The sequence below is a fragment of the Metarhizium acridum genome (assembly GCF_019434415.1).
Source record: "Metarhizium acridum strain ARSEF 324 chromosome Unknown scaffold_13, whole genome shotgun sequence".
Classification (NCBI taxonomy): Eukaryota; Fungi; Ascomycota; class Sordariomycetes; order Hypocreales; family Clavicipitaceae; genus Metarhizium; species Metarhizium acridum.
The window spans coordinates 2,415,177-2,442,219 of NW_027094016.1; the positions used below are offsets into that span (position 1 = coordinate 2,415,177).

A 27,043-nucleotide genomic window follows, 5' to 3' on the forward strand; every position below is an offset into this window, starting at 1 on the left:
GCTGGACCCCTTGGTAGCAGCTTGGCATCTCATGTCCAAAAGACCTAATCACAATGTGTTAGTTCTCACAAGCAAGGCTGACATACAATGGGCGCATTTGAACCTTTATGGACGCTTGTACAAGCAAAGCTAGGGCCAGCTTGGTCATGATGATGCAGCCACAGCAGAAACGTAGTCCATGGGTAGGATGGGGGCGTGGAGTGGAAAGCCAAAGATAGGGCCCCGCGCACGTAACGGTTTGTCATGTATGACTGGCGAAGAACAATTGATTCTCGAGGAAGGAACGAGACTGGAACGTGCCTTTGTGGCTTTCTGATAGTCCTCCAGTTTACTGCTCAGGTCTCCCAGATGTCAAATGGTCACGCTTTCAAATGCCGCTTTAATGCTCCCATGCGTCTCTGCTACACGCCACCAGACATTTGAAAATGACCGTCGTCAAGCTTGACGGCCCTCTGAAGCTAGCTTTTTGTGAAAACGGGCGTGCCGGGCCCCGATGACGATGATTCTACCGCCCCGCCAATCACTGTTTCCTCCCTACCCGCTTTTCCGGGTCACGCCAAACTTCTCGAGCGTCAGTTTGCTGTAACAACAAGCTTCGCCTTCCAATCTCTCGACCCCCGTTATAATTCTCTCATCTGCCACACCTCTCTCCCTCCGGTCCTGATCTTGCTTCTCCTTTCTCTCTTAAAGCACCTCGACCTGCACGTCCACCTCCAGCTTCCTCTCGAGATATTTCCACTCCATACAATACCCCAACAACGCCATCATGTCCGGCCCCGTGTAAGTGCTGCCTCATCTACAACCCCTCCATCAAACGTTTGATTGCTCCTGCTGTTGCTCCCGCTGTTACCCCGCCACCCCGCCCCCCATACTGCTGTCTGGTTGTGACCTCTCAATTCCGCGCATCTTTTCGCACCTCGATAGCTGTCATCGCGGGACCGGTTTTGGTGTTTATTTTTGAGTCGTCATTAGCTAGCGTTGGAGCCCGTTGACTCACCTCGTTGACACCCTGCTCATGGTCTTGGGACAGCGCTCGCCTCGCTAATCTCAAGCTTGGCGGCGCCCAGCAACCTCGCCAACCCTTTCAGCCCGCTTCAACTTCTCCGTCCATCCAAGCTTCAAGAAGTGCTGACAATGTTTCAAGCGCTGATTTGGGCCTCATCGGCCTTGCTGTCATGTAAGTTTGTGCCCTCGTCAGAACGAATAATGCCCCGGGCCGTGCGGCACCAGCTGACAGCTCGAGACAGGGGACAGAACCTCATCATGAACATGGCCGACCACGGCTTCACCATCTGCGCGTTCAACCGAACTGTCTCCAAGGTCGACCGATTCTTGGAAAATGAGGCCAAGGGCAAATCAATCGTTGGTGCCCACAGTGTCGAGGAGTTTGTAAGCAAGCTCAAGTCTCCTCGCCGTGTCATGCTGCTCGTTCAGGCCGGCCAGGCTGTCGATGACTGGATTGAGAAGCTTCTCCCCCTCCTCTCAAAGGGCGACATCATCATTGATGGTGGCAACTCTCACTTCCCTGACTCCAACCGCCGCACCAAGTACCTGGCTAGCAAGGGCCTCCGATTCGTCGGATCCGGTGTTTCCGGTGGTGAGGAGGGCGCCCGATACGGTCCCTCTCTGATGCCTGGTGGTGACGAGGAGGCGTGGCCTCACATCAAGGACATCTTCCAGGGCATCGCTGCCAAGAGTGATGGCGAACCCTGCTGTGAATGGGTCGGAGACGAGGGTGCTGGTCACTACGTCAAGATGGTCCACAACGGTATCGAGTATGGTGACATGCAACTGATTTGCGAGGTATGTTCCAAGAATCCTCCGAATCGAAGGCTGCGGACCCAAGAAGCTCACCAGTGCGAGAACCTTGACTAACCTGAACCTCTAGGCCTACGACATCATGAAGCGTGGTCTTGGCCTTTCCAACAAGGAGATGGGTGATGTCTTCGCAAAGTGGAACAAGGGTGTTTTGGACTCTTTCCTGATCGAGATTACCCGTGACATCATGTACTTCAATGATGACGATGGCAAGCCTCTTGTTGAGAAGATTCTTGACCAAGCCGGCCAGAAGGGTACTGGCAAGTGGACTGCGGTCAATGCCTTGGATTTGGGCATGCCCGTCACTTTGATTGCTGAGGCTGTCTTGGCTCGTTGTCTGTCTGCCATCAAGCCAGAGCGTGTCGAGGCTTCCACCAAGCTGCAGTATGTCTCGCGCAGCAGCGGCAAGTTTGAAGGCAACAAGGAGCAATTCCTTGAAGACCTCGAGCAGGCTCTGTATGCTTCCAAGATTATTTCTTATGCCCAGGGCTTCATGCTGATGCAGGAGGTATGACTCTCCTTTCTGCCCTCCAATCCCATCCCCGCCCCCTTAATCTTTCCTTTGTACACCCAATTACAGTGCTGAGTGCCATACTAACGAGCATTGTTCTTACAACCAGGCCGCCAGAGACTTTGGCTGGAAGCTCAACAAGCCTTCCATTGCTCTCATGTGGCGTGGTGGCTGCATCATCCGCTCCGTCTTCTTGAAGGACATCACTGCCGCTTACCGCAAGAATCCTGAACTTAAAAACCTACTCTTTGACGACTTCTTCAACAAGGCCATCCATAAGGCCCAGCCCGGCTGGAGAGATGTTGTTTCCCAAGCCGCTGAGCTTGGTATCCCTACTCCTGCCTTCTCCACTGCCCTGTCGTGGTTCGACGGTTACCGCACCAAGGACCTGCCTGCCAACCTCCTCCAGGCTCAGCGCGACTACTTCGGTGCTCACACTTTCCGTGTCAAGCCTGAAGCCGCCAATGACAAGTACCGCACTGGCGAGGACGTTCACGTCAACTGGACCGGCCGTGGCGGCAACGTCTCTGCCTCCACCTACCAGGCGTAAAATTTGTATTGGGAGTGAGGTATGCAGGGACATGAAGATACAATATGAATTCATTGGGGGCGTACACTGGGTTTTTGCCGGGAAAGCTGATGCAGATGTGAATTATGCTTAATACAAGATGGATCTGTTGTGGGACTCATGGTTCCGTGACAAGCCGTCGTCGCCTTGCCGCGTCATGAGAGCACCGGACTCTCCCAAAGAAGAAGGATAAAAAATAGTAGGCTACAATAAAAAAATTCGTAGTTTCAATATCCATTATTTGGCTCCTCAATTGCCACTGTAGCATTGACTACCTAGCTACCTAGTTATGTTTTGAAAGCAACAACTTCATGCGAGGCTTGGAGTGACCAGAGATGATCGCAAGTGACGGATCCACCTTATCCGACGGGCAATGGCCGCTGTGATTGGCCAAACGCCATCCAGCCTCGTCGCGAGCAAATTTGGGCCCGCGCCTCGCAAGGAACATCGAGCAAGCAAGCACCTTTAACTCCATTCATCACAGTCCATCACGAGCGATTGCGCCGCCCAATCAGGCCCATCACCAATCATCAACCGGGTTTGCCGCCGCCCTGGATTGGTTGGACGCAATACCCTTTGACACGCTCAACCCATCGAATATTTGAATTTCTCCAGGGCTTCAGCACGCGGACGACCTCAATTGATTGACGACACGGAGGAGACGGCGCCTTCATTCAAAGATGGCGCAACCAGATCCTAGCCACACCGTCCCCCAGGACCTGGTGAGCTCTCATCATGCGTTATGATTTCGGCAATTTTGACTCTGCTAACTCGTTGCCAGATGCCCCATGTCCACCTGGTCTCCTCTTATCGATATCCGACAATGCCTCGAATCGACATGAACGAGGTCGCAAAGTGGCTCATGACTGCCCCTCAGATTGCCAGGGACCGCGCTCCGTTCTTCTGGACATATCTCGATAAACCTGCCGATGGTACTGTTCTCTTGACCTGGCAGCCTCTCCAGCGGCTGGGGACAAACTTCGCGACGGACGGTTTCGTTTGGGCACCACCGGAGCAAGTCTACAAGCACGACTTGGGCAATGGCTTGGTACACACGACAGCGCCTACCCATCGACAGTATTCACATGCTAACTCACTTTGATGGCAGATACTGGAAATTTACTACCTCAAGGCTGGGTACATTCCCGGCGAGCAGTTTGCGCTTCACACCCGACGACGATTCCGACTTGTACCTACTCCAGGTCACCCCAACCCTCCTCCGCTTGACATGAGCCTCTTCATCGTCCACTACGGTCCCTCAGAGCAGAATGATCGCGTTCCAGCAAACATGGTTCCCTATGATGAACGCGTCAATGCCATCATGCAACAGCGACATTTCCTCCTTCGGGGTGGCCAGATCCGACGAAAAGAATTCATGCTCTCCGATCGCGTCAACTGGCCGTCGCTTCCTGAGCTGACTCGGCAACAAATGGGCCCTCAGATGGCGCCTAGAGGAGTTCCTCAGCAAATGGCATACCCTCCTCAGCCAGCACCCGGCCCCCCCGCTAAGCGCGCGAGACATTCACAGAGTCAAAGCCAGCAGCAGCAGCAGCAGCAGCAACAACAGCAACAACACCAGCAGCAGCAGCAGCCTACAGTGCCAGGCATGAACCCCATGGATTCTGCCTTTGATGACGAGGAGGATATCTCAAGGGGTGACATGTTTGATCATTTGACTCCCAGGGAGATCTCTCTGCACCGCTACCAGCAGAATCACGAGTGGATGGAGGAGATTCTCTCGTCGGCCTACAGAATAGGTCAGATCCAGCCATCCGACCTGAACCTTGGGCTCAAGGGCGAGCTGGCATCTCTGACCGAGGGTATATTTACTGCCCAAGGAGGCGATGTTTTCACACAGTCTCCAGAAAAGCCATATGTTGGCCGTCTGGACCCAGGATTGGCAGACGAGTTCCGAAAACGAGTGTGCAAGCACGTCGAATCTACTGAATCGGAAATCAAGAAGCTGCAGGAAGAGCACGCCGAGCTCATGGCAAGCTTCAAGCAAAATTCAGCTCTGAAAATCAAGGAGAAGCAAATTCGCTCCATTCCGGACCCTCCTGTCCCCGAGATATTCAAAGCGGAGGACCGCTCAGACAATGTGGAAGAGCAGCGGGCGCCGGCATTACAGCCAGAAAAGACGCCATTTGATGATATACTCAAAGATGTAGAGGCATCTATAGGACGCAAGATTGACATTCATCCCGTTATCAAGAGAGTTCAGGACGGCGGGTACCAAGCTCCAGCTCCCAAGCCACCCACGCCGGGCCCCACGACTCAGATGTCCCGGCAACCGTCGCAATCGGGCTCACAGAATAGTGGCCTGATGATGGGTGATTCAGACATGGATATGGGAGGCACTGCAGCAGGCCTACTGGACCAAATGCACACTGGATTCTCGTCTACGTCAACCCCGGTCAACAACTTCCCGACGCCTCAGGCCCAAGTGTCCGCAGCGCAGTCGAATGCCCCAACACCGTCCAATGTTCATAACATACCCTCTCCGGCACCGGCTCTCCCAACAGTGCCAGAGGCAGGCCCGGGATCAGCACGGCCTTCTCACTCACATCCAGCAGGCGATGTTGACATGTCTGGAATGGGGGCTCACTCCAAGGCGCAGGGCGACTCGGCGGCAGATCAGGGAACTGACAGTGGTGATTGGGTTGTGGTGCCAAAGGGCGGTGCATCTCCAGATGGCAATGCCCCATCATCTGCGGTTTCGAGCGCTGCTGTAACTGCTCCTACTGCTGCTGTTCCCATCGCCGCTCCAACCGTTACAGTCGGAGCAACCAGCGGACAGGTTGCGCAACAAAAGCTGGCTCCAGTTCCTACCAAGCCTATATCCGCAGCCGCCACCCCTGCAGTTACGGATGGCGGTTCCGCCTCGTTCGACCAAAACGATTTCAGCTCACTAGGTGACCTGGACACCGCAGGCGATGCTATGGCGGGCTACGATGCCCCTGATCTGGATGGCTCAGCCGGGGGACTTGGTGAAGATTTGGACTTGCAGATGGACATGGATGACTCTGCATTTGGCGACGCTTTTCACGTAGACTCCTCAGGCACACCGGGCGATGCTCATAATCAGGACCTGTAGACGTACGGCCCCAGAAGGATGAATGGCTCGATGCTGGGAGATTCTGAAAGAATCATAAAACGGAGAATGGCGTGATGTCTCTTGCCGCAGACCTGGTAATAGGGCGGTGTATGTACTTTTTTTTGGTTCCACCTTTTCTCTGTTTTTGTTTAATATCTTCTTTGCTAGGTAGACCGGGATTAGGTGTAAATGGGATTGGCATGTTCATGCATTTGACCTGGCTGTACGACAGTGTGAATCGTTAGCCCGGCTTAAAAAAGTTGAACAGTGCTGTCATGACGCACGATTATAATGCCGTGAGATACCGGATGAAACTGTCGCCAAGAGTGACCTTCTGTCCTGGTCACGGAGTATTGTCCCGTGGTCGTCTGAACGGTTTTTAAGCGGTTTGATCATCCTATGACTGTTGCAGATTCTCAGCCTCAGAGGTCATCTTAGAGGATACAGGGCTTAAGGTGACACAACTGCATTTCCTTGGCGAGATTAACTACGGTAGTAGTCGGAAAATTCGTCAGTGCAATGTGTGATAGGTTGTTTCCCCGCGTTGCGTGTCAACAGCGACGCTTTTCGTCCAATGTAGTTATCTCCCGTCGCGCAGTTTCACTTTATCTTCTCACGTTGGCTGCCCCTGTGTCAGCTTCCTAATGCTAGTCTTTGGCTCACATTCCCGTTTCATCATCAACTTTAAGCGTGCTTCGCTGCCTGCAGACCAAGCATGGCGGCCGTACGATTGCATCAACTTCATGGTTTTGTTGGCGTCGCTCTAGACTGGGCGTGTCGCTGATCAAACTTCGGATATGGACGTTTCCTCACCACGGGGTCTCGGTGACGGGTTGTAGTCATAGTATTTTCTGGGAGGTTGCCCAGACAAAAAAACCTTGGTATCGCCGTCGACTTCCGTTCCTATCATTCCATGCTCTGTAGAAGTCCAGGTTGATTACCTTACTCTGGCAGTCCTTACCGATACTCACAATGCGTTCTATCTTTCTACCTGTTCTGGCAGGTTGTGTCACGGCACAGTTTTCGTCGCCGTCAAAAGCATCGGCTCTCGAGCTCGGCAAGCAGATTGATATCAAGTGGAATACGGCTGGGCTGGAGGCACCGATCGCGATTAACCTGGTGCCGGCGGGTGTCGCAGGACGGACTGTTATTGCACAGCAGGTGGCTGGTTTGTCCCCCGAACCCTTCGAAATGATCTCTACTAATGACGATACAGTCGGCATACAAAATATTGGGCTGTTAACATGGGCGCCTGATCTTTCCATTGCCGCGTTCCCCAGCTTCAACATGGTCATCATCGACTCCAAAGCCCGCGTTGTCGTATCAGAGGAGTTCACCATACAGTCCCTCGTACAGCAGCCTGCTATTGTGACGCGTCTCATTCCTGTGGTCACGGATCTAGTAGCTACGAATAGCATGGGAGTGGTGACGAAGCAGAGAGTGACAAGTATGAGCAAGATGCTGTTGCCCTTGCCTACCGAACCAATCAAGCTGCACATGTCGGGGACGCAGGTAGTTGACGCGATGGTGACGGGCGTGAATGAACAGGTGCCCAAGCCCACGCAGGATGTGAATAAAGATGGTCAAAAGGAGGGACTGTTGCCGCTTCCCGGAGTCGAAGGCGAAGAGAAGCCGGTGGGAGAGTTGAAGCCTCTGCCTAGTGCTTCAGATTCGACGACCACGTCATCAGCCGAGCCGTCGCAGACGGAGGCCAAGAAGAAGGCGGCAATGGGGATTCGGCGGCGGCTGGCAAGAAGAATCAGGGTTCAAACAAGAATATGCAAGGGAAGCAAAAGGGGGGCAATGGAAGCAAGAACAGGGACAAGCAATTAAACTCTGGAAAGACGGGGGCATCTGCCAAATCTGGAGGCGGTAAGGACGGCAACAAGAACAACAACAAGGGCAAGACACAGGGTTCCAAAGCCAAAAAATCCATGGCAAAACGATCTCCGGAAGATGACCAACTTCAAGCTCTTGACCACGAGGTACGTCACACCAGTTACATACACTGAACGACACCTAACAGTCTCCAGGATATTGTTCGAACTCCCACACTGGCATAGTTCAATCCTTGAGGTTAAGCAACATAAGGAAAGACGGTTCTTGCCGTTAGGATTAATCCTTGGACTACCTTGAGGGTCATTGTGTTATATCTGTGTGCCGATACCATGAGGTTGAGATTATTCTGCTTTGGGAATTTGTGGCTGTGATCACTGCTGGCGGTGTATGTAATCCGAGTGACCAGTTTGTGTTGACTTGAACAAGTTTTGAGACTATCCCTATAGAGTCAACAGGGGTCAAATAACTGATTTTTCAAGCAAATTACCACGCATAACGAATGTAGGCCACACAACGACGCAATGTTCGCTCTTGTATCACAGCTCGGCAAGCGAGTTATGTCACTTACCTAAACAAGGCCCCTGTTGATGGCCTTCCTGCCTCTCGCCTCACTTGGCAGTTGTCTGACATTGCCGTGACTGACTACTAGATACGTATCCAGACAGTCTATCATGTATACCTACCTAGTGGGTTGTCAATCTCAGATGTCCGCACTGACGCCCAAGAACTTCTATTATAAATTGAGCGGGAGCTGCTATTTCTTTGTCAGGGAATCCTGCTTCTTCCGGCTTGTTAGTAGAGGCATAATTCTATCTTGCTACGCGAAAAATCAGTGGGGGGAAATGCACCCAAATAGACTGCTAGGTTAGAATGTCCAATACTACATGACCATAGTGGTGCATCTCCTTGTGCCAAGTTGCTTGTAGGAGACCTCGTTCGCCCGTGTGTATGTTGAATCGTCTCAACACACAGGCATCGTACTCCGTATGGCTCCTGGTCTCTATCCTTTGTCGTCAGTTGCTTGTATACCACACAATGCAGCGTTACCATTCCCCACGCGATTCCCGACATTGACTTACATGGCCTCCGTGGGGGACAATGACAACACGCTCGCGAATGACTTATCTGAGTACAATGCAATCCCGTCTTGGCAATTATAACGGAGATAGACGGGAAATAAGCTTGCATTCACTGTTTGTGCTGGCCCTCGAGTTGTCTCTTGGTCCGCCAGTGATGAGTTGCTTTTTGGGGGGAGGCGTATCTCTGTACCACGACACCCACAGACAGGCAAGAAACTTTGACAATGCAGCTATGTGGGCACTCTTATTGATGGCTGCGCAGAGAGCCTTGGAAATATATTGCGAGATGATGGAATAAAACGGAACACTGAATGGTATGGAGAAAGTTGGCATGAGTCGATGCAAAATGTGGAAGGTGTCATGCGCTATCTCGGCGGGCAGGCGCCACCCTAAAGAGGAAGCCCAGCTGAATGTTGGTTGGTCTGGTTTGTTACTCATTTCGACCTCAACATATTGAACTCCTTCGCGAGAGGGACACAGCAGCCATCGGCAGCAATCCGGGCAGCTCTTTGATCTCCATGAATTTTCCGTTGGGCTTGCGGAATATGCTCTTTTGTTAGTTCAACAAGCACAAATGCAGCTTCTTTCGCTTTTGTTTGAGGGTTTCAGCGCAAGGACCAACTTGCGCAACTGCGTCGTCTTCAGCAAGCCCATGTCTGTCTTTGACTCCAGATGGCTCCCAGCAGAACGCATCCATGTTGCATCAAATTGTCGCCCAATACCACTGAGTTTTTAATTTGGGCAGTGTTGCAACCCAAACCCCTATATTCCCCGTGTGTCTGGCAGGTTCTCGGTCGTGCTAATCTCAAACCAAGCATAGGCAATGGAAGATGCTCAAATATGCGCATAGTTTGGGGCCCCGGACGGCATCAACTTCCATGACTGCCCATGAGAGAAGAGAGTCCGTGGAGAACGTTTCGGATGTTTTAATCACTGCCTCGCCATCTGCATGGACTAGCAGGGTGTCGCGCCAACGGTGCCGTGACATGATTTGTATACTTTGTACTACGGCGTGCATACCTGTATCATGCAAAAGAGGGCCATGATACATCGACGTTTGGTGCTATATACTGCCTATATCTAATTAAAAAAGTAACGTCACTATCTGTTTTCTTCATCTCCCATGAGAGCCCAATGGGTTATTTGCACCGGCTTCCTTGTCCTCACCTTGTTCCACTCCTCTGCTGCAATCTACAATATCCTTGCCATCCTTTTCCTACACCCTTTCGCCTAACATAAACCATCTTGTTAGAAGCCCAAGTTCTATCTAGGTGACTGAGTTGGGAGGCATAATGACGACACATCCCGATATGGCTTCTTCTAAGATGGCTTTTTCTGAGATGGCCTCCTCGGGCATGTCTTCAACGCCATTTCTGCCAATACTGAACAATCCAATACAGTTTCACTCCTCTCGTAGTCCGAAAAGCTGTACTCTTAAACCGAATCAATGTGCCCTAAAAGATAGCTACTGGGTATTCTGGTAAGTCGGCTAATTGACACCAACTCGTCTCCTCCTCACAGACCTTTACCCTCTGACCATATCTTAGGTACCAGGCGGATCTGGCTTACTGCCTCCCCGTGGTATATCTTTTCGTATCTGCCATCACACTATTCACCGTTGGTAGATTCGCCTCCGACTTTACTCCGGCCACCGTGACCCAAAGAAAATCCTGGCGCTGCTGCGTGTCTGCTGTTCGTTTCCCATCTTACAAGAGTTGTCGAATTGGTAGTTGGCAATCCCAGTCTCTCAGAAACCTCCTCCTCGCGGCATTCGGCGTCGTCTTTTTTTCAGCGCTAACCTTGGGACCCCAGCCGTACTACTGGCCAACTGACGCTCGCTATGGAAACTCGCCTCCTATCGCTACGCGGACTGGGATGGATGGCTTTGGCCTGCGTGTCGTTTATACTCGCCTTCGGGGCCAAAGCCAACATGGTTACTGCATTAACCGGTACATCAACCGAGAGACTAAACACATTAAACACATGGCATAGTTGGGTTAGCTGGGCGATGCTGGTACTGGCCCTCGTCAACACATTTCCTTTCATCGTCTACCATCGTGACAAAGGCGATTTGGCCGCCGCCTTTCGCACAGGAGGCGTACGGTTGACCGGCGTGATTGCCATCATCGCCCAAGCCTGGCTAACATTCATGTCCGTCTCGTGGATTCGGTACGTACGTCTTCGGTTAGCAATACAGCAGTTGCCCGCGCTGTCAAATTCCTAACAGAAATAAGTGGTACGAGTTCTTCAAGTCGACGCATTACTTCTCTGCAGCCGTCTTCCTGATTTTCTTTTTCCTCCGCCGTAGTTTCCGCATGACATCTTGAAACTACTTCATTGCCGCTGGGGTCATCTACTTGAGTAGTCTGTTCTACGCCCTGGCCAGGACATTGAAGCATGTTATGTTCAGCTCCTTCAAAGGGGACTCAGCACAACGAGATGGTCTTCCATCTTGAACCACTGAGAGGCTTGACCGATCGACTAGCCAGGATGGCTCGGAAACAGGAAGATGTTAGCCTCAGAGTTCTCTTGGAGGGTCCATATGCAGGTTTGCCTGCGCGCTGGTACAAGGGATTTGACCGCACGATACTCATCGCAGGCGGCTCTGGGTCCGTATTTACTTTGCCGCTTATTGAGGATTGGCTGAGTCGGCGTGATTCAAACTCTACAAGTGAATTGAAAGTCGTCTTGGCTACTAAAGATGTAGAAATGCGAATATGGTATACCGAGGAATTGCAGCGTGTTGCAGAGCGACAGTGCGGTTCTGGAGCAACCGAGTTTCCCGGAGTAGGTGTACTTCTCCATGAAACGTATGATTCAGCTGTGGAGATTCCAGTATCAAGAACCACATCTTATGGTAGTGATGAGGAGAAGGGCAAGGAAGAGCAAAGAGTACAGTCATCTGCCAACTCAACTACCTCCCTCTTTGGCATCAAGGTCTTCCGTGGACGCCCAGACACAGGGGCCACGGTTAGGGAGACGTCACTCCAGCAGTCTGTTGGCACTGTTGGCATTGCAGTCTGTGGGCCAGCCGGAATGGTGTACGACGTTGCAAGTGAGGCGGCAGCACAACAGCAACGTATTATGAGTGGACACGCTGGGACGTCTGAGGTTTGGTTTCACTTGGAATCATTCTCGTAAGTGTTTGCATCGTGCTGACTGACGTGAGCTAACCACGTCGCGTCTGCAGGTATTGACACGCGACATCGTAATACTTGTACATCAAATATAAGATCACAAGACGGTAAAAGCTCATGACCTCTTTATTTTCCATGCACCCCTATTATTGCCAATACGCTAGCAAATGATTCCCCCATCCAGAATAATCTATACATGCCGTGCAAGACGATGGCCAGGAGACATCGTTACATACATTTGTAATTATACAGAGTTCGTCGTTGGTGTCAGTCGTTGTAATCATGGTATCCATCTGTCAACAGTAACAGCCTCTCCAACCTGAATTGTGGGTGCTTGGTTCACCAAGCTCACATCCCTGGGCCTAGGCTCATGTTTCATGTGCACGCCGAAATACACCTTCCCATCAATCCTCCTGGTCTTTGCCAGTGTTGAAAATGGTTCCTGCCTTCTGACGCCGGATGTTTGGTCAACACAGACCATTTGACATCGTCGACAGGCGCCGAGCAGCTTGAATTCTTGGTTCCCGATGCGGATCTTGCTCCAGGTATCCTCCGAATAGGCAGTGTGCTTGCTCTTTTGGTCCGCTTCAATGACAATGTTTGCTCTGAAGGAATCATCTGGGACTCCTGTGCCACCTCTCTTAACAATATTGCCGTTCAGAGCATCCACGCTACTGCTGTTTACTAGCAGAATCGGACTTTCATTGGCTAGTAGTATTTTGCCTTCGGTAGGCTGCTCCGTGTCAGAGTCTGGGGGTGACGGAATATCAGGAAACGAGCCAGGTAGCGTGCACAGCAGTTTAGTGTGTTGATGTTTCTGGATGCGTGCCTTGACGGTGCGGCTCATGAGGCCACGACCGCCGGCAGGGAACCTTGCTAGCACGCACGGAACGCCTAGACATTGGGAGAAGAAGTCGTTGATTTCGGGCGAAATATATGCTTGGGCGGAAATTTCCTCTCCACAGACTTGGGAAGACATTCGTTTAGATTCCTCTCCAAACAAGGATGGGTTCGCGGATAATGGGACCTGAACCTCTGGTAGGCCCAAATTGCTGCTGACTCCGTGATATGTCACCCGCAAGAAACCCTTTTCGAAATCTAGTGTTGGTCGAAAGAGTGTCATCCTAGGATAGCGTTTCTGACTGAGTGCTTGACCTGAGCCTGGGTGAACCAGACACCATTCACGATCCCATGCTAGTCCTTCGGGTTTCACATCCCATTGCACACCTGGCGGTACGACATAGCCACCGCAGCTTTTGATTGGGAAGACGGTGATTGATTTAACACGGATGTTGGGTGGCCCTTGGAGATTTTTCTTGGTCTTCTCACCGAGTGATACGAGCGTAGGATGCGCTTCAACAAAGAACTCCTTTAAAAATTCGAGGAATCGTTCAATGTCAGAGTTGGTGCTCATGGCGCCCACACTTGCTCGAATAACACCAGTTGGCTTGCCGCTCATAAGCTCGCTATCAGCACCGCATCGGATTCCGGCAGATAGATTTCGCTTCATCTCCCAAGGTTCCAGACCCAAAGCAGCTGCTATGTTTCCCGGGCTGCATAGACCGCCCGTTCGAATATGAATCTTGTGAAGGATGGCCAATTTTTCGACTTCTCCCAAGCTGACCCAACCGCCTGCGCTGTTCTTTAGGTTGAACGAGACTACTGGGCCCGTTCCTAGTAAGTCGGCAGGATCTGGACGCTGGGTATACATGACGCACACCGGTACAGCATTGCCATGTCGCAAGCTTTCCAGCCTATCGAACAATTGCAGAGCCAGGGAACAAGTGTGTGCGCTGACTTGATCCATGGAGCCGAATAACTTCGTGTGCATCGTCATTGCTGAGTCCAGGGCTATGATATTGTGGAATGGTAGTGTGCCGTCTTCCAGACGTTCGTGGAGAAACTGGGTTTTCCTCGCATGCCACTCCTCCTTTTTGCAAGTGACCACATCAACTGTACCGCCGCCGAAATATCGCCGCCAGTCAAAAATACATTCCGCAGAACGTCGAACTATTAATGCTCCCAAATCGGGAAATCCGAATATTTTGTACAGGCTAAGAACTACAAAGTCTGCAGCGAAATCAGGTGAGCTGAGGTCTAGTTGAGATGTGGCAGAAAATGAAGCCGCATCAAGGAGGGTGAATAAAGGGGTTGATTTGCCATGTGAGTTATCCTTAAGTTCTCTCGGCCATGATATGGGATACCGTCGCCCGTCCATATGAGATTGGGCAGAAAAGGCAAAGAGGGTTGCTGAAGACGGACCGGTGGACGAAAACGGACCTTCGCCCCGCAGCCATGAAGCCATGTCAACATCGTCAACGCATATGCTCCGCCTTGCGTCTTCCCTGGCGCCTACTAAGCTGGTGTGACATGCTTGATGGTAGGCGTATGAGTAGCCCTCCGGGAGCGCTCTCATGGCTTCCACCACGAGTTTGACACCTGCTGTGGCATTTGGAACAAATACCAAGTCGTACTCGGACGCATCTGCATTGAAGAAACGTAGTAATCGTAATCGAATGTCGTCTATACGTATTGTGGAAAGCTGCGATGACCATGAGCCAGAATGAGGGTTGCCATAGAGAGTCGAAGTCATATCCTGTGCAAAAGCGTCCATTAGAGATTTGGCGCACAAAGTAGAGCCCGCGTGATCCAGATAGACAGAGTCTGCACAATCGTAAGAAGAATGCCCACTGACGAACGTAATCGCTTATTAGTGTTTTACCTTTCAGCATGGGGTACTCATGCTCACGAAATTCCTCCACAGCCACATTGTAACCACTGGTGACAGTCGGCAAACCCGTCATTTCCACGCAAAAGGAGGTAGATCCGAAGGCAGTAATACAAGAACAATCGGTATATCTTAGATCATATGACCAGCAGCAGTCTTCGTTTGAAAGCACGACGGTTGAGTGCGGTTGGTCGTATACTTAAGTTTGGACGTGTCGAAGTCTCATGACCCCAAATCCAGTTGCCTACACGAGACAGAATTGGCTGAGGACCTCCGAGGCATGGCCGATCCGAATATTGTGTACATTCCGGATATCCTGAAGAAATGCAGGATATGGAGAAGTCGAGCCGTTCCCTTTATCTTGGGCCGCTCCCCCCCACAGAAGAGCATTGTCGGCCGTCGCCGCCGTTGCGGAGGTCGCCACCTGCCTCACCAAGAAAAGAATGCTCTCTCTCATTGGCTGGAATGAGTATGGCTGTTGCATGCTGTCGACTGACTGTGAGTCCCCACTGCATTTATGCCTACCAATACAGTGCATTTATAGGACTCTCGCACCTTTCTGCACCCGTCGTTGCGCTGCAGGTGGCCGAGGCGTCAACGTCGCCAACAGGAAGGCGCGACTTGAGCCGACTGGGAGGTGAGAAGAGAGCTGACAGCACTTGAGCTCCACCCACGCTTCTCCGATTGAGCCTCCTCCAACCTCCCTCCCCGTGCAAAGCTGCTGTTCGTCCCCAGAGAGCGATTCAGCAAGCAAGCATCAGCGCGGCATCGCTGGCTTCAGACTTCCGTGCTCATTGAATTCAGTTCGTTATCCCCCCTTCTTGGTTGCGTTTATTGACCCTCCATCTCCTCGTCGCTTCAATTGCCAATCAACCCCATCGTCGTCGACCAACCACCCAAACCCGATTCATCCTCCCTGACCATTGGTCGCTTTTTCTTCGCTTTTTTTTTCCTCCTGCCACTCTGTGCTGCGAGGGATCTTAGCTACTATCTTTCCTTTGGCCTTCTTTGGCATTCCCTATCGTCTCTTGAACTCTTAAATTATTGTTCTTTGCACCTAGTGTTAAGATGTATTCTCTAACCGTCGCCGTGTCGCCACAACTGCAGGCAACCGTTTCAATAGTGTCCTCAACGATCCTTCTCCGATACCTTTATACCGTCTGATGAACCGAGGCAAAGCTAGATTTCCAGGTCAAAAGCCGACGTCCGGCTCACTCGGCGGCAGCATTGTTGGTCGCAATGGATTCTTACAGCACGTACAGAGACTCTTCGGCTAGATCACCATCAGATCGGACTTGGGGCCGAGATGAATCGAGAACTCGGGACGAGCGATCTGACACCTTTTATCGTGGACGGTCTCCGGGTAAGATTGATTGTTTGCAGAGATTGCTGTGACTGCCTGTTTGGCAGTCCTTGTCCGTCGACACCCATTCCAAAGAACTGGCATCAACTAACTTTGTTTCAATCACAGGCAATGATCGAAGAGATCGCAGACGTTCGCGATCTCCTGGAGTAGACCGGTACGAGCCTCGGTCTCGCCGAGAAGACAGAGATAGAGACAGAGACGATCGCCGACGAATAAGTTCGCCACCGGCAAACATTGACCGCTATGTACCCGGGCAAGAAACTGCATCCCCCGGTGTCACGGTCAATCCTCTCGCCGATCCAGCTCGCCTACCTTACCAGGTAGGATTCTCGTATTTTGGAGAATGGTGGAGAATGAATGAGAAAATCAAGGATGATAAGGAACGGGCCCGGACTGGTCGCAGACGTGAACCAGAGAGACCACGTGGTGCTCGCGAGTCGCAGGAAGAGCGCGAAAAGGAAAAGGCCAAAATCCAAGCTGCATACGACGCCTACAAGGAAGAGCTGCAAGCAAAGATGGCGCGTTCATTTGTTTCGGAACATAAAAAGGAGCAGTGGTTCAAGGAGAGATATGTGCCAGAGATTCGCGACGAGCTTCGCAGTAAGCTCAACGAAATTCGGCGTGGCGCCTACAGCCAATGGGAGCAGGATCTTGAGACAGGGACCTTTGATGAGTTTTCGTTGGAAGGGTTGCCCAAGGCCGAGAGCAACGGATCTGGCGGTGTTGTTGAGAAGGAGGAGGGCGAAGCCACCGCTAGCAACGAGATTCTGGGCGTCGGAGATCTCCTTCCGGCCAACGGGGCTGACATCCGCGATGAGAACCAGTTCCAGCCTACTCTACTGATCAAGACCATTGCACCTCATGTCAGTCGACAAAATCTGGAGTCTTTTTGCAAGGAAAACCTCGGGGAGGAAGAGGGCGGCTTTAAATGGTTGTCACTCTCTGATCCCAATCCTAGCAAGAGATATCACCGTATTGGCTGGGTGATGCTACACCCATCCTCTGAGACATCCCTCCCAACGGATCGGACTGATCCAAAGGATGACGACGGCGATGTAGACACAACAACCCCACAGCCAGTGTCAACCGCGGAAAAGGCACTCGAGGCAGTCAATGGCAAGACTGTCAAAGATGAAGTGCGAGGCGATTTTGTATGCCATGTTGGCGTTCACAACCCTCCCAATAACCCAAGGAAAAAGGCATTGTGGGATCTCTTTTCCGCTCCTGAACGCATTGAGCGAGATCTGCTCCTAGTACAAAGGTTGGTCAACAAGTTTGAAGAAGACTTTGGCTCAGACTTCCAGGCCATTCTCAAAGTAGAGGAAAAGGTTGACGACCTGCGCAATAACGGCCGGCTTCAACCAGCTGTCCCGCCTACGCCTGCCAAGAAAGTCAAGAAGCAACGGGAAATCGTTCTAGACGAAGCAATGGATGATGAAGATGGCATGGTGGGCGAGGAGGAAGAGGAGGAGGAAGATGGCGCCATTGACGACGAAGCCGATGATGAGGACATGCTCATCAAGAAAAAGCAACTGGATCTCTTGATTGAGTATTTGCGTCGCGTGTTCAACTTTTGTTTCTTCTGTGTCTTTGAGAGCGATTCTGTCCACGAGCTTACCCGAAAATGTCCTGGGGGTCATCTTCGCCGACCCAGAAGCACCTTGTCTTCATCTGCGCGATCTGTGGCTCGTGCAAGCGCGAACGGCGAGCCGTTCCCCGAGAAAAAGAAGACGGCTGATGTAGAGGAAGCCGATGCTGAGCCTGCAGAGAGCGATAAAAAGTTTCGCAACACCTCAAACAAGACGGAGCAGCAGCTGCTCCGGGCGTACAACTGGGTCAAGACGTTTGAGGACAAAATTATGCAAATCTTGGAGCCGCAAACAGTCGACATTCGCAAACTTGGCGGGCGACCAGTTGACGAAGCAGTGGAAGAAGAGCTGGCCAAGTACGTGAAGCAAGAGGACGAGCACAAGTGGCGCTGCAAAGCTCCAGAATGCACCAAGCTTTTCAAAGAAGAACACTTTTGGAAGAAACATGTCGAGAAGAGGCACGCCGACTTCCTGGATAACATGAAACAAGAGGTTTGTCAGCTACATATCTAGGCTACCCTCTTCTATGTCAAAACGAATACTAATTTTGTGACAGTTTGAGCTCATCAACGCCTATGTCATGGACCCGGCACACATTGCGCCTTCGAGGACGGATGCCAACTCCAACGGACACTTCCCGCCTGCAAACGGGCAAAACGCCACCGGAACTCCTCGGGGCTTTAATCTGCAAAACTTTTCAATGAATGGCATGATGGGTATGCCCGGTTTCCCCATGGCTGGAGGCAACTTTCCACCCATGTTTGCCGGCATACAAGCAGGCGGCTGGAACCCAATGAACGATGAGCGCTCAGGAGGCGGACCAATCCGTCGCGGTGGCATGGGTAACCGGGGGCAATATCGCACAGGCCCATATGACCGTCGAGGCAACAGGTTTGACGGAGGCCGAAATCGTCCCGGCGGATCGCGCTGGGGAGATGGTGCTGGCGGTGCTGCAGGCGGTCCTCGCGAAGCCGTGCAGGGCCGTAGCTTAAAGAGCTACGAAGACCTAGATCACGTCTCTGGCGGTGGTGGAAGTGAACTCAACTACTGAGTGTTTGTTTTACTAAAACATCTTCCCTTTTTTTTTTATCCCACAAGCGGCTTCAAAACGATAGGTTTCACGTTTGACAGATTGCAGGTCTGGGATCCAAAGAAACGGCGGGACGGCGCCTTTTGTTTTGATATGACGGGGGAGCGAGCCTTTGACTTATCTTGCAGGTCGCATCTCTGTCATCTTGGCACAGCAGATTGAAAACTTTGCAATGGCGATGGGTTTTTGACAATTTTTTTCTTAATTTTTTTTTTAATTCAGGCGCTACCTAGGTCGCGGATGTCAGTAAACAGGTATATCAGCAGAAATTCGATGGTATTAGAACGCTTGATATTGTGGCCGCGTTGTGATGAATCGCTGGACGGGCAGCATCGGCGTGGCAACTGGTATTGAAGAACAGCAGACCCGTTGCGAGCCTTCTTCCATCTGGCACGGCAACGCGCACTACCGGCCATACGCTACCCGATGATGTTGATCCCAATCGTGTACAAATTGGTTGCCCTCTTACCTTGGCCGTGAGATAAAACAGGTGACAGGGGCCGATCCTGTCGCCTTCTCGGTGCTGAAGACATGCCGGGGACTGTCGTGCAGCGTGCTGCTTTCCATTTCGTCCAACAGCTGTGGGGCGATTCGGTTGCGGCCGGACCAATCACCCATCACGATAAGGGCCCCGGTGTCGAGCGCCCTCCCGCCGTATAATATTTTTTTTTTTCTCGAGCCGCCCGGGTTTCCATCCCAATCAGCACATCGAGACTTGGCTCGTCGCAGCAAATAGCTGTCAAGATGGGTCTTCTCGCCGAAAAACAGAGGTATGTTGCGTGATACTCTGCCCCTACTCTCCTGAGAAAAGCAGAAAAAAAAAGGATATTGACGTTCAATGGTGCACTAGTCGGTCAAGAATCAGCAAAGACCCCAACAACACAAAGTGGACTCGAGACACCAAAACGTTCGGACAGAAGATTCTACGCTCTCAGGGATGGGAGCCCGGACAATTCCTCGGAGCGCAAGATGCGGCTCACTCTGAGCTGCACACTGCCGCCAACGCATCATATATTCGCGTGACTCTCAAAGACGACATGAAGGGCCTGGGCTACAACAGGGCAAAAGAGGACGAAGTTACTGGCCTCGATGTCTTTTCCGATCTTCTGAGTCGGCTGAATGGCAAGTCTGAAGAGTCTGTCGAAGGCGACAGGCAAGCGCGGCTAGTGGTCAAAACGAACCGGTATGTAGAGGCGAAATGGGGCCCTATGCGGTTCATTCGGGGTGGATTGCTGGTCGGCGATGAAATACAGGTAGAGCCCTCGTCGGAGGGGTCGACGCCCACCTCCCAAGTCGACGAAGGATGCAAGAAATCAAAAAAGGACAAGAAGAGCAAGAAGCGAAAGGCGGCCGATTTAGAAGAGGGCGAGTCGGAATCAGCGCGCGCAGATGCTGAGAAGAAGGAGAAGAAGCGAAGAAAAGAGGAGCGGAGGGCTAAAAAGTTGGCTGCAGCTGCGGAAGCCGAGGACAACACGGCCGATGAGGAAGGGCGATCAAAGAAGAGGTCCAAGAAGGACAAGTCCAAGTCGAAGCCGGGTTTCGGGGCGGAAGACGAGTCGTCGACGGACTCGAAAAGATCCAAAAAGGACAAGAAGAAACGCAAGAAGGAGGAGGCAGAGGGGGAGGATTCAAATGTAGCTACGGCTTCTGTTCCGACGTCTACGGCGACTACGGGCACTTCAACACCTACCGGATGCGGGACGGGAACTTCAACACCGAGAGGGAGTCGCAATTTTGTTCGATCACGGTTTATTGCGCAGAAGAAGCAGGCGGTGCTGGACACCAAGGCTTTGGCTCAGGTTGGTTGCGTGCTATTGCGGCAGGATGCCAGCATCTAGGCAGACTTTTCTTTTTTTACTAACGAACTTGTGCAGATTTTCATGGTCAAAACATGACCGCATCCATCGAGTTTGCATGGAATGGTAACCTGAAATTGGGCGTCGGTGATATTGTTAATGTGCCAGTTAGCCTTGCTATGGCGTTCATGTTTTTTGCATACACATGTTTGATATAGACAGATGCAATACATGTCTGAATTGCGCTGTATCGTTGCTTAGCGATGCAAATCAAAAGGATAACACTATGGGACAGCATGTGGATCGTACGATGACACAAAATCACACAAGACCTCGCGTGACATCGACGGCACACTCAACTTGTTGCAATACTCAATCAAACGATTTCAGAGGGAATCGCAAACTCGATTACAATAAACCCCCGAGCGATGAACCATGCAGAACCGCCTCACCCCAGACACCCAGCCTAATATACATTAAGATGATGGGCCATTTACACTGAGCCCAGTTAATCGCGGTACGACGAAGCATGAAAGCTCTTTTTTATATTTTCTTGGTGGCTTTTTTTTTACTTTGCATCCCGGCCAAAGTTACTGTGAAAACCTTGTAAATGAGTTGTCATCACAAGAAACAGGGGACAGCGGGCGAATCAAAAAAGGGCGATGGACATACTTGTGGAAAAACTGGCTAAAGATGCCGCCCTTGGCCTGCTGATCGGACATGCTCTGGCGACGAGCAGCATCCTGGTTATTCTTCTGCTGCTGGAGAGACTCGAATGCGGGCATCCAGCCGGAGCTCTGTGACGTGTTAGTACGCCGGTGGCGGAACAGAAAAAGAAATAGAGACGGAGGGGAGAAAGAAACAGAAACAGCAAAGCTCGGGCGAGCTGCGAGAGAGGATCGAATGCACAGGTGCCCTCCCTCTGATGTGACTTACTCGTCGGCGCGGAGCGTTACCGCTGGTGGTAGTAGGGGGAGTCTGGTTTGGTTCGCTCATGATGGCCAAGGAATTTCACCTCTTGTGAATGGCAAATGAAGAATAGGTTCTTGTTTGGTTGATGGCAAATGGGTTTAAGCTGGTAGGGAAGCAAGAGACGCGAGACACGGCAGAGTCGATATTCGAAGGGCAATGAGGGGTCAAGCTGCCCTTTTAATACAATTCAATGGCATCAACAGGCAGAGGGCAAGCTCCTGGCCAACGAAGGGGGGAGGCACCACGACTCTTCGAAAAGCGGAGCAGATAGCATTTCGGGAATCTACAATAGGTCTCGTCCAGAGTCAAAGGTCAGACAGAGGTCGAGCTCTTAGTGAAAGGGAGGGGGAAGTGCGACTCGAAAGCGGCGGACTGGTCCAATGACACTGTGTCGATGGTGAAGCCACAGCAGGAAAGTATCGAATGGGATTTTGTACGTCACATCAGGGCCCCTCCTTTTTTTTGGCTCGTCTCCCGATCAGCTGTTGCAGTGGTGTGCTTGGATCGCGACGTTCCACGGGCAGGTTGGGTGAGTTTGTCAGCGTCATTGGCCTTGGATGATTTTACGGTCATGGTTATTGGCCTGATGGATGGTCTTCCACATCCCAGGCAAAAGGTGAAGCGTTGATGGGCCGAGTCTTGTCAGTTTACGGAGTATGCCACGACGAAAGGTCAGGGACGTGTGGGGACCTGCAGTGTCGACCAGAGGCGTCGATTGGCTCTCTTGTTTCGATGCGTGACTGGGGAATACAGATCGAGCCGATGGTTTCGTCGTCTTTTCTGCTTTGCGCTGGTGATCGGGGTCGTGGGCGTCATGCCATGACGTCCCCGTTGAAATGGACCCCGTTGAGATGACCCCGTTGTAGCCACTGGGACCCATTCAATGAAATCCCATTCGCCGGGGTGGGCACTTTGTGGGGTTGATGGTGACTGCACACAGCCGGGGGCATCAACGTCAAATCTAGGTGAAGATGTAGGTGAAGATAGATATGTCATCCGCTCGAAGTCGATATCTTTATTACGACAAGAGGCTGAATGGTTTCTGGTACAGCCCATCACCCATCGTCAACGCCCACCAAGCAACCTCCATGGTCTAGCCTTTCTCGTCTCACACAACTCGAGTCGTCTCATGCAGCCCTGCTTAATTGAGGTGACAATGAATGGCAAACAAATGCTCACACCCCACCCCAGGCCAACCTGAAATTCTGAATCACCCGTCCTACGCAGTTCGCAATTGGGTGGACGGCATTCAAAAATAGATGATCAGACATCCAGGTCAGACATCTCTTTGGCTCCTCTCGCCCTGAAATGAATAATGTCTCGGTTGCTTCATTTCGCTGTTGGGCGCCGTAGGGATACAAGGATAGCCCAGTTGCCCCCATCGCCCATATCCCAATGCACTTTCTCTTCACTCACCAATTTTTCTTTAAAATTCAATCAAAAATCTGAATATATCCGACGACCACGCACAGTATGAAGGTTGCTGTCATTATTACTGCCTTGAGTGCCGCCGTCATGGCGTTTGATAGGTCCTGCACCCATTGACCATGGTACGCGCATCGACAAGAGGGACGGGCAGGAGGAGTTTGGACGACACCATGGTGCGGATATTCCGGGCCTGAGCTTTATGGAGCAGCGCGAGAGGGAGGCTGCCAAGGCCTAGGTGGCTGCTATGACTTGAAACTATTCCGTCTGCCAGATTGCTCAAGGTTAGTAGGACTAGTCACCATTTATGAGCGGCAGACTGGTGGTATTGACGCCCTATAAAATCGCTTCAAGTAGTGGAAAGGGGTTACATTGGCCTATGCAAAAAAAATAAGGAAAAGAAGGAAGAAAAATGAGCGGTATTGAGGTGACTGCAGATCGAGTTCTGGAGACTGGAGGCACGAATGGCCCAGTAGTGGTCGGCAACATCACCGGACTGGTTACCGATGTTAGCTATCAACTGCAAGTTGTATCATTGAAACCAACGATAGATTTGGTGGCTCATCACAGTATCGTTGAGGCTTTGCGTGCAACGAGGATCAGCGATGGTGAATGCATGAAAATAGAGTAACAATCCACGGCCAGTCAAGTATTCAGTCCCCATCAACTAGATGTGGTTCATAATGTAGCATTTGTCAAGCTACGTTGACAGCCTCTTTGATGTATTTCAACGACGCTGATGAGACCTTTAGCAGTGAGTAGTACATGTATGTACTGCGTCTATCAGTCAAAGCAGCCCGTGGAGGCCGAAAGCAAACATGAATATTGAGGTTGTGTGGTTCAGTCAAGGACGTCGTCACGCCCAGTTGAGAGTACGACGGAGTACGATGGAGTACGTACTACGCAGCACCTCCCAAGGCACCTGTAGGCCTTGTACATTAGTCTGCCGCCAGCGCACGTGTCCCACTGCCCGCCGTAATAAGACGCCTGGCCGGATTTAGTATTGATCCAACGCCCTGTACGACAGTCCAGCGCTCTGTTATTGCTCCATGAGCCTCGAAAGCTTCGCCGACTTATTGGCACAAGGCTTCGTCAACACCTCTCTCCCAACGTCAAGCGCTCGCGCATGCGTACATGAAGTAGCGCTGCCACAAGCGCACACTTCGGATCCGCATCATAGAGCCTTGCCTCATGACCTACACCGTTTAATCGTGAGCTGCCTCAATGCAGTGCCTGCTCAGTCACTGTAGATGACGTACACGAGACGACTATGAACCATGATGATACGTTAAGCTCGCCCGCCCCAGCTGCCGAAAACCCGTCGTCGCGACAGATAGAAGACTACGATACTATACCGATTCCCACGGCAACCGATGCCGAGTCAGAACCTGGGGCCGCGGATGCAGATGCAGATGCAGATGCAGATGGCGATGCAGATGCGGATGTGGATGGCGATGTAGATGGTAACGGCGGGCCACAGTCTCGCTCGCGGCGCCGGCGCAGGAGGAAGACCAAAAAGGACCGCAATCCTGGACTTGCCAAAAAGCTGTCCTTTGTAACACATCTACTCAAGACGCTAGATTTACTCGCTTTTGCCGAACTAAGCGGCCTGTATTATATGGAGTCCGTATATGCCTGGAAACCTTCCTTCTCTCTTTGCTGCCTGCCATGCTAACTGCTCAGGTGCTCCATGTTTCGATTTCTCCTTCGCGCAATCGGCCAATACATGTACCTGACTCCGAAAGACGAGGCCTTTCCCTTCCTCATGCCTGCTAGTAGGGTCCACGTTCTTCTGGTCGTTGTCCCAAACTTCATATGCATCTTCCTGCACCTCTTTACATCGCTGCCACGGGGTCCTGATTTCCACCGCGGCTACCAACACGGCGGGCTTGTCATTGACTTCGTCGGGCAACGACCCCCAACGTATAGACTATACTACTTGCTGGCCGACTTTGCTATTCTTGCCATCCAATGCCTCATGTTGACGGTGCATACGCAACGAGAGCAGCTCCGGGTCATGTTGAGGACGTTTCGGCCGATATTGCCTGAAATCGCCGAGGACTTGGAAGCGGCGGTACGCTCATTACAAGATTTGGATGCCGAGGAGCGAGGGGTATTGCTGCATACCCCAAGTGGCACTGCTGCTGCTGCTGCTGCTACTACTAATGTAGACAGTGGTGGAGGCATCGAGATGCGCGAGGCGAATGGGCTTCACCAAGCGGGAGAGGCGAGTGAGCAAACTGGTGAGGCAGAAACATTGCTGCGAGAGAGCACGAGCGAGGGCTCGTCTAGGGCGCAACTTGCGGATATAATGAACTCTGGGAATGCGGTGGTGGGCGAGTATTACATTGTACAATCAGTCTTGTCTGCTGCTGGCGATCTTGAGCGTTCAGCGGCACATTCGCTCCGTTCAATAGGTTACGGGGCGACATTGGCCACCCTACAGGCGAGGAGAAGGGCGGTAATTGCCCAGTCTGCTGCAATACGACCAAATAGATAGATTTGTGGCCTGTAGTTGGAAATAATAGTGTTTTACTTCATGTTGCAGATTCCCACCTTTGAACTCCAGAACCGAGCGTGACATTTACACAGTTAGGCTATCTTTCTGCCCACATTACCGACGCCTGTTCCCTTGACTGAAACAATAATATCTCCGGATTCGTCATCCTCTACGTCTCTCAGACCCCAACTGCTGGCACCGAATGTCCTCAAGTCCCGCGCCAGGGAAACCATATCCTCCGTCGCCAGAACCTGCTTTCCTATTCTTAACCGACCAACATCTTCCGAGCCCATTGCCATGAGTATTAGCATGGCGCTCGCTGATACTTGGCTGGCACAACCCCCTTCTGCAATCGCCTCCAATAACTGATACGCGCACCTCTTGCCAATATCCTCTGGAACCATGCCGCCCGACGGAGGGACCACCACGTCGGCTGAGTAGAGAACACCGGTCGCGCTCGATTCGGCAACAAGACTCAGGCCAAAACCAATACCCAGTCGACGTTTGCTACCCGCCTTGTCGCCGGTAGGCACCAGCGGCGCTTGATCATATTGCGCCGCGACGTGTATGTCCGCTACCAAGGGGTTGAGGACCTCGCGGGCAGAGTGAATCATTCGCCCATTATTGGAGGCGGATACTCCTGTGCTGTATGCAACCCCTCGTATTCTCTTTATTCGCCCCGGGCTGCGATTCAAGTGCAACGTCTTTGGTAGCCGCACTTGACTCGCAAACCGGAGCTCAACGCACCCGCCTCCCCCCTTTCCACCAGGTCCTGCGCATGATCTTTGCAGGACTCGCAGTTCGATCCGGACAGGCGGGATGCCAAAGAGCGCAAAGAGAGGGAGGATGGCTGTTCGGAAGGTATCGACGGAAACGTCGCCTGTTTCTGTAGCGGATGTAATGACGCCAGCACCGGAGAAGCGTACATTCATGTGGGCTTTTGAAAAGGGAGCCAGCAGGCATAATGGGAGGAGGAAATATGTGATGCCGCGAGTGCAGGTATCGGGAATCTTGTGCTCAAGGACATCCCCGTCGGTGGCGCCTTGGCCGGCAATTACGCCTGTGATTAGGCCCGGGTGATAGGTGATTGTTGTACCGGTGTAGGAGATTTGCATGGAACTGCCATTGGTAATGGCTTCGAGGAGTCGGAGAAAGGATATCTCGTGTGGTGCCAGACCAGGGTTGGTGGGGGATGTGCTTCGGATCTTGGATATATGTACAGGTCGGCCGGTTAGGGTGGAGAGGGTGAGACGCTTAGTGAATGATCGGTGGCCGGTGAACCGCAGGAATTCTAGAGAATTCGACATGATGCCCTAATTTTCCCGTCCTCTACCTTTGCCGGGGGTTTATCTCGTGGTCGCGAAGTACATTCGTACGTATTATGGGTGGTTTACAAAAAAATTAATTTTCTGCCATCTCGTCTCCACTTACTTCCAAAGAGGCAGGTGGTGGATGCTAACTGGCAATTAGACTGTCCACGTCCCTGTCAGCGGATGTCAGCCTTAGCCTTATCGATAGTGCGAAGCTTTGA

General features: G+C 51.8%; 12 protein-coding genes across 15 annotated transcripts; 9 read left to right on the forward strand and 3 right to left on the reverse strand.

Moving 5' to 3' along the window:
• The first annotated feature begins 441 nt into the window (after positions 1 to 441).
• Positions 442 to 3,212, forward strand: GND1 (phosphogluconate dehydrogenase (decarboxylating) gnd1). Its single transcript, XM_007813422.2, has 5 exons — positions 442 to 780; positions 1,145 to 1,177; positions 1,248 to 1,803; positions 1,889 to 2,326; positions 2,439 to 3,212. Exons 1-5 carry the CDS (start codon positions 767 to 769, stop codon positions 2,877 to 2,879), a joined length of 1,482 nt encoding a protein of 493 aa, XP_007811613.1. The 5' UTR covers positions 442 to 766; the 3' UTR covers positions 2,880 to 3,212.
• A 148-nt stretch (positions 3,213 to 3,360) lies between these two features.
• J3458_003358 (uncharacterized protein) lies at positions 3,361 to 6,561 on the forward strand. 3 transcript variants are annotated; one of them, XM_007813421.2, is made up of 3 exons: positions 3,361 to 3,619; positions 3,679 to 3,945; positions 4,006 to 6,561. In XM_007813421.2, the coding sequence occupies exons 1-3, from the start codon at positions 3,578 to 3,580 to the stop codon at positions 5,989 to 5,991; spliced, it is 2,295 nt and encodes a 764-aa protein (XP_007811612.2). In that variant the 5' UTR covers positions 3,361 to 3,577; the 3' UTR covers positions 5,992 to 6,561. The 3 variants fall into 3 exon arrangements, with proteins under 3 accessions (XP_007811612.2, XP_065977494.1, XP_065977495.1); XM_066117703.1 differs by having other exon boundaries at positions 3,679 to 6,186; XM_066117704.1 differs by having other exon boundaries at positions 3,362 to 3,945; positions 4,006 to 6,186.
• Positions 6,562 to 6,963: 402 nt separating this feature from the next.
• On the forward strand, positions 6,964 to 8,054 carry J3458_003359 (uncharacterized protein; the record flags this gene model as incomplete). Its single annotated transcript, XM_066117705.1, has 3 exons — positions 6,964 to 7,589; positions 7,661 to 7,976; positions 8,025 to 8,054. The coding sequence occupies 3 exons, from the start codon at positions 6,964 to 6,966 to the stop codon at positions 8,052 to 8,054; spliced, it is 972 nt and encodes a 323-aa protein (XP_065977496.1).
• Positions 8,055 to 10,749: 2,695 nt separating this feature from the next.
• On the forward strand, positions 10,750 to 11,236 carry J3458_003360 (uncharacterized protein; the record flags this gene model as incomplete). The annotated part of the gene is made up of 2 exons (XM_066117706.1): positions 10,750 to 11,082; positions 11,144 to 11,236. 2 exons carry the CDS (start codon positions 10,750 to 10,752, stop codon positions 11,234 to 11,236), a joined length of 426 nt encoding a protein of 141 aa, XP_065977497.1.
• J3458_003361 (uncharacterized protein) lies at positions 11,183 to 12,123 on the forward strand. The gene is made up of 2 exons (XM_066117707.1): positions 11,183 to 12,046; positions 12,100 to 12,123. Exons 1-2 carry the CDS (start codon positions 11,307 to 11,309, stop codon positions 12,104 to 12,106), a joined length of 747 nt encoding a protein of 248 aa, XP_065977498.1. The 5' UTR covers positions 11,183 to 11,306; the 3' UTR covers positions 12,107 to 12,123.
• On the reverse strand, positions 12,031 to 15,111 carry J3458_003362 (uncharacterized protein). 2 transcript variants are annotated; one of them, XM_066117708.1, is made up of 2 exons: positions 14,769 to 15,111; positions 12,031 to 14,710 (listed from the first exon to the last, which is right to left on the reverse strand). In XM_066117708.1, exons 1-2 carry the CDS (start codon positions 14,848 to 14,850, stop codon positions 12,327 to 12,329), a joined length of 2,466 nt encoding a protein of 821 aa, XP_065977499.1. In that variant the 5' UTR covers positions 14,851 to 15,111; the 3' UTR covers positions 12,031 to 12,326. The 2 variants fall into 2 exon arrangements, with proteins under 2 accessions (XP_065977499.1, XP_007811609.2); XM_007813418.2 differs by having other exon boundaries at positions 12,033 to 15,111.
• A 902-nt stretch (positions 15,112 to 16,013) lies between these two features.
• Positions 16,014 to 18,780, forward strand: J3458_003363 (uncharacterized protein; the record flags this gene model as incomplete). The annotated part of the gene is made up of 3 exons (XM_066117709.1): positions 16,014 to 16,137; positions 16,246 to 18,221; positions 18,286 to 18,780. The coding sequence occupies 3 exons, from the start codon at positions 16,014 to 16,016 to the stop codon at positions 18,778 to 18,780; spliced, it is 2,595 nt and encodes an 864-aa protein (XP_065977500.1).
• Positions 18,781 to 19,563: 783 nt separating this feature from the next.
• On the forward strand, positions 19,564 to 20,714 carry PXR1 (telomerase inhibitor; the record flags this gene model as incomplete). The annotated part of the gene is made up of 3 exons (XM_066117710.1): positions 19,564 to 19,589; positions 19,670 to 20,618; positions 20,694 to 20,714. 3 exons carry the CDS (start codon positions 19,564 to 19,566, stop codon positions 20,712 to 20,714), a joined length of 996 nt encoding a protein of 331 aa, XP_065977501.1.
• Positions 20,715 to 21,183: 469 nt separating this feature from the next.
• On the reverse strand, positions 21,184 to 21,611 carry J3458_003365 (uncharacterized protein; the record flags this gene model as incomplete). The annotated part of the gene is made up of 3 exons (XM_007813415.2): positions 21,184 to 21,208; positions 21,288 to 21,412; positions 21,552 to 21,611. 3 exons carry the CDS (start codon positions 21,609 to 21,611, stop codon positions 21,184 to 21,186), a joined length of 210 nt encoding a protein of 69 aa, XP_007811606.2.
• A 108-nt stretch (positions 21,612 to 21,719) lies between these two features.
• Positions 21,720 to 23,868, forward strand: J3458_003366 (uncharacterized protein). The gene has a single exon (XM_066117711.1). The coding sequence runs from the start codon at positions 22,471 to 22,473 to the stop codon at positions 22,786 to 22,788; it is 318 nt and encodes a 105-aa protein (XP_065977502.1). The 5' UTR covers positions 21,720 to 22,470; the 3' UTR covers positions 22,789 to 23,868.
• Positions 23,869 to 24,080: 212 nt separating this feature from the next.
• On the forward strand, positions 24,081 to 26,876 carry J3458_003367 (uncharacterized protein). The gene is made up of 2 exons (XM_007813414.2): positions 24,081 to 24,635; positions 24,696 to 26,876. The coding sequence occupies exons 1-2, from the start codon at positions 24,283 to 24,285 to the stop codon at positions 25,510 to 25,512; spliced, it is 1,170 nt and encodes a 389-aa protein (XP_007811605.2). The 5' UTR covers positions 24,081 to 24,282; the 3' UTR covers positions 25,513 to 26,876.
• Positions 25,545 to 26,863, reverse strand: J3458_003368 (uncharacterized protein). The gene has a single exon (XM_007813413.2). It carries the CDS (start codon positions 26,817 to 26,819, stop codon positions 25,605 to 25,607), a length of 1,215 nt encoding a protein of 404 aa, XP_007811604.1. The 5' UTR covers positions 26,820 to 26,863; the 3' UTR covers positions 25,545 to 25,604.
• Positions 26,877 to 27,043: the final 167 nt, after the last annotated feature.